The sequence below is a fragment of the Stigmatopora argus genome, chromosome 2 (genome assembly GCF_051989625.1).
Source record: "Stigmatopora argus isolate UIUO_Sarg chromosome 2, RoL_Sarg_1.0, whole genome shotgun sequence".
Classification (NCBI taxonomy): Eukaryota; Metazoa; Chordata; class Actinopteri; order Syngnathiformes; family Syngnathidae; genus Stigmatopora; species Stigmatopora argus.
In genome coordinates this window covers 18562501-18575215 of record NC_135388.1, presented here as the reverse complement: position 1 = coordinate 18575215, position 12715 = coordinate 18562501, and the positions used below count along the sequence as shown (strand labels likewise).

Here is a 12715-nt window from a genome sequence, read left to right as displayed (position 1 = left end):
AATACACCTCGCAGCTCTGGGGTCCTGGGTTCAAATCCAGGTCATGTCCATCTGTGTGGAGTTTGCATGTTCTCCCCAGGCCTGCGTGGGTTTCCTCTGGGTACTCCGGTTTCCTCCCACACCCTGACTTGGGGGCCAGCTAATCGCAGGGGACAAGACGGACAAGTGACGTTCATACCTAGAGGCAATTTAGCCTACCAACCATGTTTTGGGGGTGTGGGAGGAAACCGGAGTACCTGGAAAAAAAACCTACGAAAGCCCAAGGAGAACATGAAAAGTCCACACAGTGAGGACCCGCCTGGCATTGAACTCTCAACCCAAGAACTGTGTGTCCGACACGCTTAACCTCTTGCCCACGAGTCGCCCCCAAAAACATTGTGTTTCCTAGAAATTTTGATGGGTAAATTAGAGGATGTGAATTTGATTTTAAGAAATATAGGATGTGATACATTTACAAATTTGCAAACATAGTATATAAAGTAAATTGTTTTGCTATCTGTAATAAATGGGTCTTTCTATGTCAATAAGAACAGGAAAAAAATGCCAATAATAGACATGGAAGTGTTATGCAAAGCACAATGAATGACTGTTAATGTAATGCAACAATACATTTTGAAAAAATGTTAATTTTACCTTTCTATAAGTGCTGTATAACTGTTACAACCACATTTTTTAAACATGATGAGAAATAAGTTTGATGTGTAAACGACAAAATAATACCTAAAATACTCAGTGTACCAAAATTCAAATTGCACTGGCCATGCTTCATCGTGCTATCGTGTGCTTCACGAAAATTAACCTTTTGGGATTGGATTGGATAACTTTATTCATCCCGTATTCGGGAAATTTCATTGTGACAGTAGCAAGAAAAGGCATAGTTATAAGATTAATGTGTTGGTGCGTATCTGTCGTGACCAGACATTTCGTCGCCGGACAGTTCATCGAACAGACATCGTCGCCGGACATTTCGTCGACGGACAATTCGTCGCCGGACTCGCTTACGATTGTTTTTAAAATAAAAGGCAATAAATAAAATTATTTTATTAATTTTTTTATTAAAAAGAAGACAAAGGAAATTCACATTCTTTATTAAAGAAAATAAAACAGCAAAAACTCGCTCGACAACACAAACACATTAACATTTGGGCGTGTGCAAGTACTAAATGTGTTCGTCTCTAAACACACTACGCACGAAACGGTTCCTACGTTGAGCACTCCACGTTTGGAAAGACCCCAAAAAGAATCAACGTGACATCTGAGTTGTTATGTCAACTATAGCACTACGTATACGTATTTCAATTGAAAAAAAAATATTTACACCCAGCAACATATAACTAGCATGCTGTACTGTACATGTTATAAGCAAAATTAGAGGATTCATTTAGAATTTTAAGAAGATAATACAACTTCAAGCACAAATAAACAATAAGTAATGTCAATTTATAAAAGAAGACAAAGTGCTACTTATGTAAAAGTCCAGCAACATGATTTTTATCCAGAGTTATACAGCACAATTTAAATGCTGTCACGACAAAAAAAGGGAAAGAAGGTGAAAAAACAATGAGATCTGCGGAAATAAGATGAGTCTCTAGTCATCACAGCCTAGTAGCTCAATGCGGAGAGTGATACGTTCCTGCCACTCCCAGGGAACCACTCGGATAAAACGGGCGTAGAACGGCGGCTCAAATACATTCTTCACATGGCTGTTGTTGTCAATATTGCCTTGAAAAAGCTGAAAAAGAAGATGATTGGAATGATAATTGACAGCAGTCCAACGTCAGCTAAGTTTTTAAGCACTTCTATGTTCTCAAAGCATCTATCCAAAATTTTAAAGTGACAATCTTTGAATAATGTATTTATTCACCAGGTGTTTCAGGGTCCTGGCCCAATGACACAAACAACCATTCGCGACCACACTCATACGTAAGGACAATTTAAAGCGTTCAACCAGCTATGGCATGCATGTTTTGGGGATCTGGGAAAAAAACGGAGTACCCTGAGAAGGTACTCGGACGTAACCCTATTCACTCAATGTTAAATAATAGTCATTAAATCCCCATTCACCCAATGTTAAAATCTATCAATTGCATGCGAACCCGTTCTACCAAACGTCCGTTCTGCCAAACGTCCATTCTACCAAACGTCCGGTCGACCAAACGTCCGGTCGACCAAACGTCCGGCGACCAAACGTCCGGCGACCAAATGTCTTTCAGCGAAACGTCCGGTCACGCACTGAGAAAACTCACACAGGCACAGGGAGAACATGCAAATTCCACACAAATGGTAGAAACCCACCAGTGATTGAACTCTCGAGCTTAGAACTGTGAGGCGGATGTGCTAACCACCGTCCCGCCAAACAAACGTTGATATAAAGCAGATTACATCCAAACTAATCATGTAGAATTTCATTTCATATAAATATATAGCGTGTTCTTTTCCAACTTTAACATGAATCGTTTGGCTGTACAAATGACTGACCTTATCATGGCCAGTGTTGACATCATTCACTATATTCCATGACTCTCCATCATTACTGTAAGCTACTTTAAACACAGACACAAATTGCACCACTCCAAAGTCTTTGGCCCCCTGAGTGATGATACCGGTGAGGCGCTTTGTCTTCTCGAGATCCACCTAAACAAGAGATATCGAGCATTGGAAAATCGGCGACATTTCAGCGTCGTCGTTACGTGACGAGCATCATCTGTCACCTGGATCCACTCTGATCGGTTGTTTTGGGAAGGTGACCATGCATTAGTCTTCCCCTGCTTATCCAGACGAGCAAACTGAGGCAGCCAAGTAAAGCTATCGATGCCCCATGTGCGGAAGGAACTGGAGGTTGACAGTTGACTGTCCGATATCAGACGAGACTTCATTCCCATAGGCTCTGAGCACCCTGTGGTGTTTGAATAAACTGTGAATAAAGAAGCAGATAGAAGGGAGGAATGGAAAAACCAAGAGAAAAGCGGTAGAATAGATGAATAAATAAACCCACAGAAGAGAATAATCATTGTCCTCCACCAGAAAATCAGAAGGAAAACAATTGTTGGATCCGGTACTAAACGGTGACAGAGTAAAAAGAGAGCAATAAGGCGGAAAGATAGGTGGTGCTCATGCAGGAAATTGCACAATGCAACATATTTTCCAAGATGGCGCCGTTCACGCGGCAGCCAGTGGCAGTAGCTCTGTCCACTCTTATTTGTTTTTCGTGTTTTACAGCCCTTCTATCTTTTTTTTACATTACATTTAATATTTCTTTGAGTCTGTATCCGTTTTTGCTACCGCAACCAAGATGGCGCCATTCAAGTGACAGCCGGTGGCGGTAGCTCCGTCCACTCTTGCTCGTTTTGTGTTTTTGCTGCTTTTCTGTCTTAATGATTTGATTTGGTGATTCTTAATGATCCCATTTACTTTGATTTGCTTTGTACTTTGTGCTTTTGCTTTGTTGTTCTTCGGCCTCTGCGACTGTACTGTCTAACTTATAACTATGTCTTTTCCTGTATCTGCATTCTCACCCTCTTGCTACTGTCAAAATGAAATTTCCCAAATATGGGATGAATAAAGTTATCCAATCCAATCCAATTCCTACGTACGACATTACTACAGTATTTTCTGGGCTGTATGTAATACTCATGTAGGTTTTTTTGGCTATACTAACCCCAAAAAACTGTAAATGTTACATAAACAGGTGCCTGTTTAGCCTGTCCTCCATTTAACTATTTTTTACTTTAAAGTATGTTTGTACTTGGTTCATATAAAAGATTGCCCTCCCTAAAATCTGATTTATACTCCAGTGTCACTTATACACTGGTACCTCTACTCTATTCTTATTCACCACGAGAATTTTATAGAAATTGGATGTTTTGGGTGAAATTACCGTTTAGTTCGCATCCCACCAGCTCCATGCGTAGGGTACATGCCTTTCGGCAAACCACAGGAATTATACGGATGTACTGGGCCACAATGGGTGGGTCAAAAAGATTGGTCTTCGTGCTGTCGTTATCGATGTTGCCCACCAAAATCTGCAGTGCAAAGTTGTACAATAAGAGCAGCGATGAGCATGTGTGCAGAGCTTTTGATCACGCATGCTAACCTTGTCTCTCCGTTGTCCGTCCATTCTATACGTGGTATAAGTCTTGCCATCAAAGCTGCTCGCCACCTTGAAGGCCTTTACGTATTCCGCCGTGCCCATACGACTGGCCCCTTGAGTTATGATTCCCGTCAGACGCATCTTCTTCTGCATGTTGATCTGGCGTCATAAGAGGTGATGGAAGTTTCTCTTAACTAATGTAAAGACTGGGGATGAACGATGAGTTCTCTTACCTCGATCCAAGGGTTTTTGTCATGGACAGCCGATGTCCAGGCGTTGACGATGCCTTGATTGTTGAGCCGTGCCAACTCCGGACCCCATCGCTGAAGACCAAGAATTCCGTAGTGCACAGACGATGCGGAAATCTGGGACTCTGCTATTGCGCCACCTTCCATTCCCAGTAGAGAAATACAACCTGAGAAAGAAACATGGTAATAGTAGAACACCTAACGTTTAACTCAGACATGGGCAAACTACGGCACGCGGGCCATATACGGCCCGTTAGGCTTTTTAACCCGGCCCGCCGACGTTGTCCAAATTATTGTAAAAATCAATGACCTCATTCATTTCCCTTTCCCCGGCAATACCCTCGTTTCCCCGATAGATGGCACACTAGCACTGGCAAAAAGGAGAACAACAACGCACTTCCCACTGAAATGTGAGTTTCTCTACTGTGTTTAAAATAGCAACTTGCACATGTACGCACAGCAGCAGTACAGTAACTTAATTAACATGCCGCTCATCACTCTCAATTTAAAGACTGCTTTCTTTCGTTGAATAATAATATGTTCTTAATGTTGAAGTAAATTTGAAAATAAATTTTCACCTTCAATTGTGTCTTTTTTCTACCATTTCAATCCCCAGGTTTGATAAATTACATTGCGTGTCCAAATGCTCCTAGCCCGGCCCCTCTGTCAAATCTTAGTATCTATTCCGGCCCGCAAGTCAAAAAGTTTGCCCACCCCTGGTTTAACTCCACTAGCATACACTACTTGATGATTTTTTAAATGCATTATATATAATGAGCTGTGTTAAAATGAGTGCACATACGTAGTTGGCACTGCTTCCCAACATAGGGTGAAGGGCACTGACATGAAAAATCCCCATCGAGGTCTTTGCACATGCCTCCATTTTTACATGGTCGATTGGCGCAGTCGTTCACATCTAGAAGAAAGGACAGCATTATTAAATTGGGCACAGTTAAAATCATGCCAGCAAAGCAATGCTTCATAGTTCTCACTGTAGATCTATGTTATAAGCCAAACCACCACACGGTGGCACAAATAAACCAAACTCTATACATCACCAGGCCAACTTTTTCTAAACATGCAGCTGGAATTAAATACTGGAGTGAATGAAATGAATTTGTCCATGACTTGTTTCTTCCAGAGCAACAAAAGAAAAAGAGGAAAAAAAGATACTTGCGTTAACATTTTAAATTCCAATCACTTTGCCCATACACTAATCACAATGTGTGAATGGCATTTGGGATGGTTTTCTTCAAGATGAAATTGAAAAGCAGGCTTGTTTTTTTGTTTTATTGAGGTTATACATAGAACTTTAATTAACAAGCTTTTTTTAAGTCAAAAGTGTATCTTTGCAAATGATCAAATTTTTAAGTGACTTTGACTTTAACTTATACTATTTCAAAAACAAAAAGGATTTCTTGATCCTACTTGTCCCAGCTCAATTGAAAAGCCTGACAATAATTGACTAATCTAACTATGTTCTCAACTAAATGAGCATAATTGAAGTCCTAAGTAGCCAAGTATGATTATTTCAAATGTTTTTATTGCTTCTGCATTGTTCATGACTTGAATAAGGCTTAAAAAGGCAGAAAAAAAGTCACACTTTTTACAGGCCAAAAATGTGTCACGTCCCCACTCATGTTGTTCTTGTGTACACTAAACGTTGAAGCTCTACTGATTCGTGAAGTGATCCCCTTGAAACTTGGTAGTTATGTAGCATGGGCCAATATCTACTGATCGTCAGAACCCCATTTTTTATTTTTTGGATCAAGACTGATTAAGAAAATAATTAAGTTATTAACCAGCAGAGGGCAGCTTTGTGTTTGGACACACATGCTGATTTCTAATTTTCATGGCAAGTAGTAACCTACTACAGTAATACACCAAGTATTTGAGGGGAGAAAATCACACATCACTGCATGGCTTCATAATGTGTTTCATTTATCCAACGAGATTTAATGAAAATAAACACATACATATTCAGTCACTGTAACTGGTGGAAGTATCAAATTAATTTAATTGTGTCCTCAGTCTGCGCCAATTACATACCTATCAACCTCTGCCGATAACTGCCCTTATAAATGATTATGATTCCCCTACTTGGGGGTTTGTAAGGGGAATCATAATCACTTATAAGGGCAGTTATCGGCAGAGGTTGACAGGTATGCAATTACTTCCCCTCAACAATGATAAACAACATGTTGTGCTACCTTTCCTGAAATGACCTTAAAGACTCTGGTAAAGCAGGTGGCAGGTGACAGGCTGACGTAATGCCACATGGATCTCTGCAATTCTTGCTCCACTAAGAGGATTGGTCAAAACTTAGGAATGCTAATATGGCCATCACAACACAAACAAAACAGCTGAAAACTCTTGATCCAGCTAAGAAAGCGTACCAAGTAATCTGACTGATTTGCTCGAAATCCAGCAATGAAGCACGTGAATTCTACTTAACATTTTGGTTTGAGAACAATATTTCATTTTGACAAATATAGTCAAAAGAAATAATTATACAATATAAACTCTGAACAGTTTCTAGAAACAAAACACACTAGTATTTATCTATTACCAAATGATTAGTTTAAGAGAGAAACAAAGCTCTGTAAATAAATGAATGGGTTTTAACTAAACCACGAGACCATTTCTGTGTATGACGTCTGACACAGAATTAGAACTGGGGCAGGGAGCACACTACACAAACCTACAATTGGTGGTCAGCTTGTGGACTATGGGATGGGATGTTCTTTTCATTCAAAATAAATAGCCCTTCAGTAATATAATTAAGGGGTGAGTCAAAACACTCTATTTCCCAATTCCTAAACTTTTTACCTTCCACATTCCCAATCACAAAAACTGGCGAACATGTCATTTTTTTGGCATTATATTCGTAAGAAATAATAAACTTTACAATTAAAAGTATTTCATGGAATCCACTATAACATTTGAGCTGTTTTAATTAAGATCAAGTCTGTGAGAACCAGTGTGGGTGGCATCTGCATGCTAAGAGACTTGGTGAAGGTTTTTCTTACTAATTAGCCAAACAGAATAACCATAGGACTCTGTGAAAGAGGTTCTTTCATGAGACTATTGCATGGACTGACTACACATCTTATTTACTACAACAGCACCGGCCTCAATCGTGAGTCTAGGGTAAACATCCATTTGCCAATAGGGTCACTCAATAGTTCCACATTTTTCTAACAGACACCTCCTCCTCCTCCGCCTCCTCCTTCTCTGACTGCTACTATTAGTACCTTGAGCAGTAAACAGTGGAGTGTCAAAATCTGTTCGTCAAGGAATTTATACTGGGAATATTTCACTCATAGATGTTAAATTTGAGTCGACTTTATCCGGTTACATTGCAATGGATTTCAGGGCACAATGAGTTCATCCTTTATAGCAGCCAATGTAATAAAGTGCATACACCAATGTGGTTTATAAAGTGGGGCTCATATTTGACGAGAAGCTCGGTATTAGTTTTCCAATTTTAAGTGAGCGCTTAGCAATCTACAAATTTTTCTTGCAATGGCTATGTCGCTAAATAATCACATTGGTTTAAAGTTTAAACAATGAAGTGATTATATGCCACTTGATCTTAAAACTTCCTGTAAACTTGAGTTTTCAATTAAAAATATACATTTTAGGACCATTTATGTGACTGTACTTTGCTATGAGTTTAAATTCACAATGTATGATAACCTGTTTAGTTTTATATGATCGTATCTTCCGGTCTATAAGTCGCACTTTTTTATAGTATGGCTGAGCCTGAGGCTAATACTCAAGTGTGACTTATGTATCTTTTTTTTCTTCCTTTTTGACCACCAAAAGCCTGTTTTTTTAACATTTTTATTTTCTTTTATTATTTTTTTATAGGCTGTATTTATCTGAAAAACTGTTATCTTTAACAACAGCCTCGTTAATCTGTTTTTCTCCATTTTATAATTGTTACTTGAATGTATGTTTGTTCTTGGTTTCTCACAATATAAAAAATTGCCCTCTCAAAAATGGAACTTATATATCATTTTTCCTTTTCATTGTGCATTCTTTGGCTGGTGCGGTTTATACTCCGAAAAATACAGTAGTTTGCTTACTTAAATATACGACACAAGGAAAACTGGACAGAAGCACTTACTGATCTGGCAGTGAGCCCCTTCAAAGCCCGCCCTGCATTTGCAGACGTACTCGTTGAAAACATCTCCTCTTCTGGTAGGAGAAATCACCTCGCAAGATGCGTCATTCTTACAGGGATTGGGACTGCAAGGTCCTGAGTCAAGCAAGGAGGGGAATTTCAACAAAGAATAGTTTGGCATTGAAAATTTGCTTTGTTTCCCCTACCTATCTCCGTCAGGTCGCACGTGTCTCCGGCAAACCCATCTGCACAGATGCAGATAAAGGGTTCTTCTCCTACCCCTGTCACGCAAGTACCACCATTATGGCAATGGTTCACTTCACAGTAGTCACCTAAGCCAAGGAGGAAAGAGAGTGTGCAAATAAGTTATTATTTCAACCTTTACCTTATTTGAATGCCCATTTTGTTGCGCAATATTAACCTAACGTTTACTTTTTTTGTTCAGCCACTGTTCTTGACAGAAAATTCAGGGAAATGTCAGACAGAGACCACACAATAAATCGTAACGTCTGTCTCATAACTTTTTTAACAGATGGATAATAATGAGTAAACATTCAAAAGAAAACTTTAAAATCTGTGCTAAATTTGTCCTGTTGTTTTGCAGGAATAAGCAGAGCGCTAAGAACTGAGTCATATTTCTTGGATGGCTCTGGTAAATAGGGCAGAAAACGCCACAAGGGAGTGGCAGGGCACAGATTTATGAATCATAAAATGGCTTTTTGTTTATGGTTGCAATGCTATTCATCACCTCAACAGCATGTGGCAGCTTGGACATCAATGTGTTTGAAAGTATGTGAATGACTTGGACATCTATTTGGAAGGTGAATAAACAAAATGATAATAGGACTCTAAAAATGGATTGTGTGGATTCTGTCTGTGCCTTGTTGTACACCATGTCAACCATTGCGACAATTTGTTTGATTTTGCGAACACCGCTCCATTATTTCTAATACAGATTGGTGTTTTAAACACAAAGTTCCAGGACACAAAAGCCCCGGGCCTGGGAATTTGTGCCTGCCAAAGAGAGCCAAGGGGACATAAACTGAGCCAGCCTCTTGCTAAATGTTGTGCTAAAAATATTATAACCTGTAGTACAAAACAATACTGCACGAGCTACTTATCCTGATATGTTTTAATAGTTTGAAATTCAGTAAAACAGTCAAAAGTAATGACTTTTCATCAACAAACTGCAGATATAGTTTGCCAAGCAACCATTTCTGTGATAGACTAAAACAAACCTTCTAGGTAAACAGCACTGACAACAAAACGTGCCTGTGTGTGTGGTTGGGATTAAGAGATTGCAGGATTAGCCAGGTGGAAAACACGCATGCAGGTCCTAGTCTGCAGGGAATGAGCAGTTATACAACATGACGGAACGCTCAGGATGGTTGCCGCCAATGAACTACCAGACTGACAGGTGACCTGTGAGTGCAACGGTTGCAGGGCGTCATGAAGTTGGGCATTCCCACAGCCAATGTGATACTGAACATCCCAGACATATTTGCATACTATTTTTGGCAGACAATGTGTGTGCAGGTGCCGGAAATTGGCAGGATATTTCCAGGTTTATCTTGGGTTAGCCGAACAGACAGCTGTTCAATGTTGCCCCCAGACAAGAGCCCATAAGGTGGTTTTATTCTCCATCTGTACCACCTCACTTTTTTTTTACCATCAAGATGTCCACTCATGGAAATGACAGCATGTTGTAAATACACAAACATGACTACAAGTGCATACATGCTGTACAGAAACTTGATGTTTTGCAGGAAAAGGTAAATAAATGTTCTCACAATGATAACATTAGATCACTAGAAGTGCAGAGGATTTGAAAAATAGTTACGTTTGCTAATAGCTGCGGTTGCACTGGAATTATTGAATTGAATTGAACTGAATTGAATGCGCGACCCGGTGGTATGAGTGGTTAGCGCGTCAGCTTCACAGCTCTGAGTTCCTGGGTTCAAATCCAGGTCACATCCACCTGTGTGGAGTTTGCATGTTCTACCTGGGCCTGTGTGGGTTTCCTCCGGGTACTCTGGTTTCCTCCCACATTCAGAAAACATGCATGGTAGGCTAATTGGCCACTCTAAATTTCCCCTAGGTATGGGTGTGAGTGTGCATTTTTTTGTCTCCTTGTGCCCTGCGATTGGCTGGCTACCAATTCAGGGTGTCCCCCGCCTCTGGCCCGGAGTCAGCTGGGATAGGCTCCAGCACCCCGCGCGACCCTAATGAGGATAAAGCAGTTCAGAAAATGAGATGAGATGAATTGAAGGCTTTTATTGTCATTATACAAGTATAATGACATTTAAAGCTTCATCACGAAGTGCACAAATAACAACAACAAATAAATAAATAATAACAATAACTAATAAATAAGTAATTAATAAATAAATTATTATACATGACTATGTTGCCTTTCAAAGTATGTAAATTCCTTGAAATGACTAAACTTCAATTGACACCTTACCAAGACCATGTCATCATCAAATTTGATATACTTAAAAAAATCTTCTTGTCAAAAGGGACATCCATAAAACAATAAAAGGACGAAGAACTGGTTTTATTATTTCAGAGAAAGAGAAATAAAAAAGGTAAGCCATGTCCTATACTTTAGTGACTACCTTGAATCATTCACTACAAACTATTGAACTGACACAAGTCAACAAGAATCATATCGTGTAACTCGAGTTACTTGGACTTACCTGTGACCGACAACAGGCAAAGAAGATGTGCAATCGCGGCGAAGTATACTTTTCCCGTATTTCTGCGAGATGTCATATTTTTACACGAAGGTGCTCCGAAGTTGAGTGAATTTCGGCTATGGCCGCATTCAAGTACTCAGTGAAAAGTAGGAATTCTGTTGGCAGCTAAGACAGGACCAAGCAGTAACACAGCAAACTTGGTGACGCCGTTGAGAGGCGGGACTACATCTTGAGTCATTCTTTATACAGAATGAGCCATTAAAACAGACTTTATTTATAGTATATTTTAAAAGTGAGGGTATGTGACTTTTTTTTTTTTACCTGAAGACCTTCAAGATTATTATTGACATTTTTGATTGTTGATAATGATTGTATATTTCATGTATTTTATACAAATCTAGCTGTATAAATGAATATTGTGTTAAACTAAACTAAATAAATAAAATTAAAATGATTAAAAGGAAAAATACACACTGGACACGTCCCCCCAAAACACTCTAAAATTTATTTTGCAGTATTTAATTGGCAGTGTGTAGCTGGGCGTGTTTTTTGTCAATTGACGGTGCTGGACGTCCAATCCATTTTGACTCGGATGCGCAAATGAACGTTCTATTCAGTAAGGTGACGGTTAAACAAAAAAAAATCATAATCCGTACATTGAAAACGTTTTTTATATATCTGTTTATACACATACACACACACGATAAAAAAGTATACAAAGCACTTGAATAAGCCACAGTTTCTTAAACTCTGTCTCCCTCAGATGGACATTCTTTGAAACGTCCTCAATATTCAGAAGATCAACATACAGCATACAGTATATGCATCCCACCGCGGTATTGGCCAAACTTTGACTGAAATATTTTTTCCTCCCAGCTAAAACCAGAATGTAATAGTATTAATTTTGTTCATTTTATTTAAATTAACAATTTATTTATTGAATGAGTGTTTTAAATGCCACCACAACTATGCTGGTGGAATTAGTTATTTCATAATTGGTTAACTAAGTCATATATAAATATATATATATATATATATATATATATATATATATATATATATATATATATATCTATATCAGTGGCGGTCGGTGCATTTTCTCGTAGCGCCTTCAACGTATCAATCCAACCCTCCAAAACTATTTTATGGCTATAAAACCTCTACTGCAGCTAGAGCTGCGACACATAAAAAATAATCAATAAATCAATGCACAAAAATGGGGTAAAATCCACTTCCTAGCAGCATTTCATGATTAAATACAAATACTGGAGCTTTTCAGACATTAAAACCAGGCCAGGGGGGTGATTTTCCCGGGAAAAAACAGCAATGAACGTACGGCGTACGGGCAAACCTTGCCCAAAAATGGGGGTAAAATCCAGCCGAAAACAGCATTTATTGATTAAATACAAATACTGGAGCTTTTTAGACATCAGAACCGGGCCCGGAGTATCATTTCCCCGGTAAAAAGACAGCAATGACATCGATACGTCCATACGTGAAATGACAAAAAATTCACTAAAATTAGGTAAAATCCACTTCCTAGCAGCAT

The 12715-nt window shown here is 39.1% G+C and overlaps 1 protein-coding gene across 2 annotated transcripts; it reads right to left on the bottom strand.

The window, feature by feature from the left end:
• Positions 1–1035: 1035 nt before the first annotated feature.
• On the bottom strand, positions 1036–11363 carry LOC144070749 (lactadherin-like). Of its 2 annotated transcripts, none has more exons than XM_077595194.1 (10): positions 11167–11363; positions 8674–8799; positions 8471–8602; positions 5141–5254; positions 4324–4505; positions 4094–4249; positions 3878–4022; positions 2712–2914; positions 2479–2634; positions 1036–1732 (listed from the first exon to the last, which is right to left on the bottom strand). In XM_077595194.1, exons 1-10 carry the CDS (start codon positions 11240–11242, stop codon positions 1589–1591), a joined length of 1434 nt encoding a protein of 477 aa, XP_077451320.1. In that variant the 5' UTR covers positions 11243–11363; the 3' UTR covers positions 1036–1588. The 2 variants fall into 2 exon arrangements, with proteins under 2 accessions (XP_077451320.1, XP_077451321.1); XM_077595195.1 differs by having other exon boundaries at positions 2712–2896.
• Between the last annotated feature and the right edge of the window lie 1352 nt (positions 11364–12715).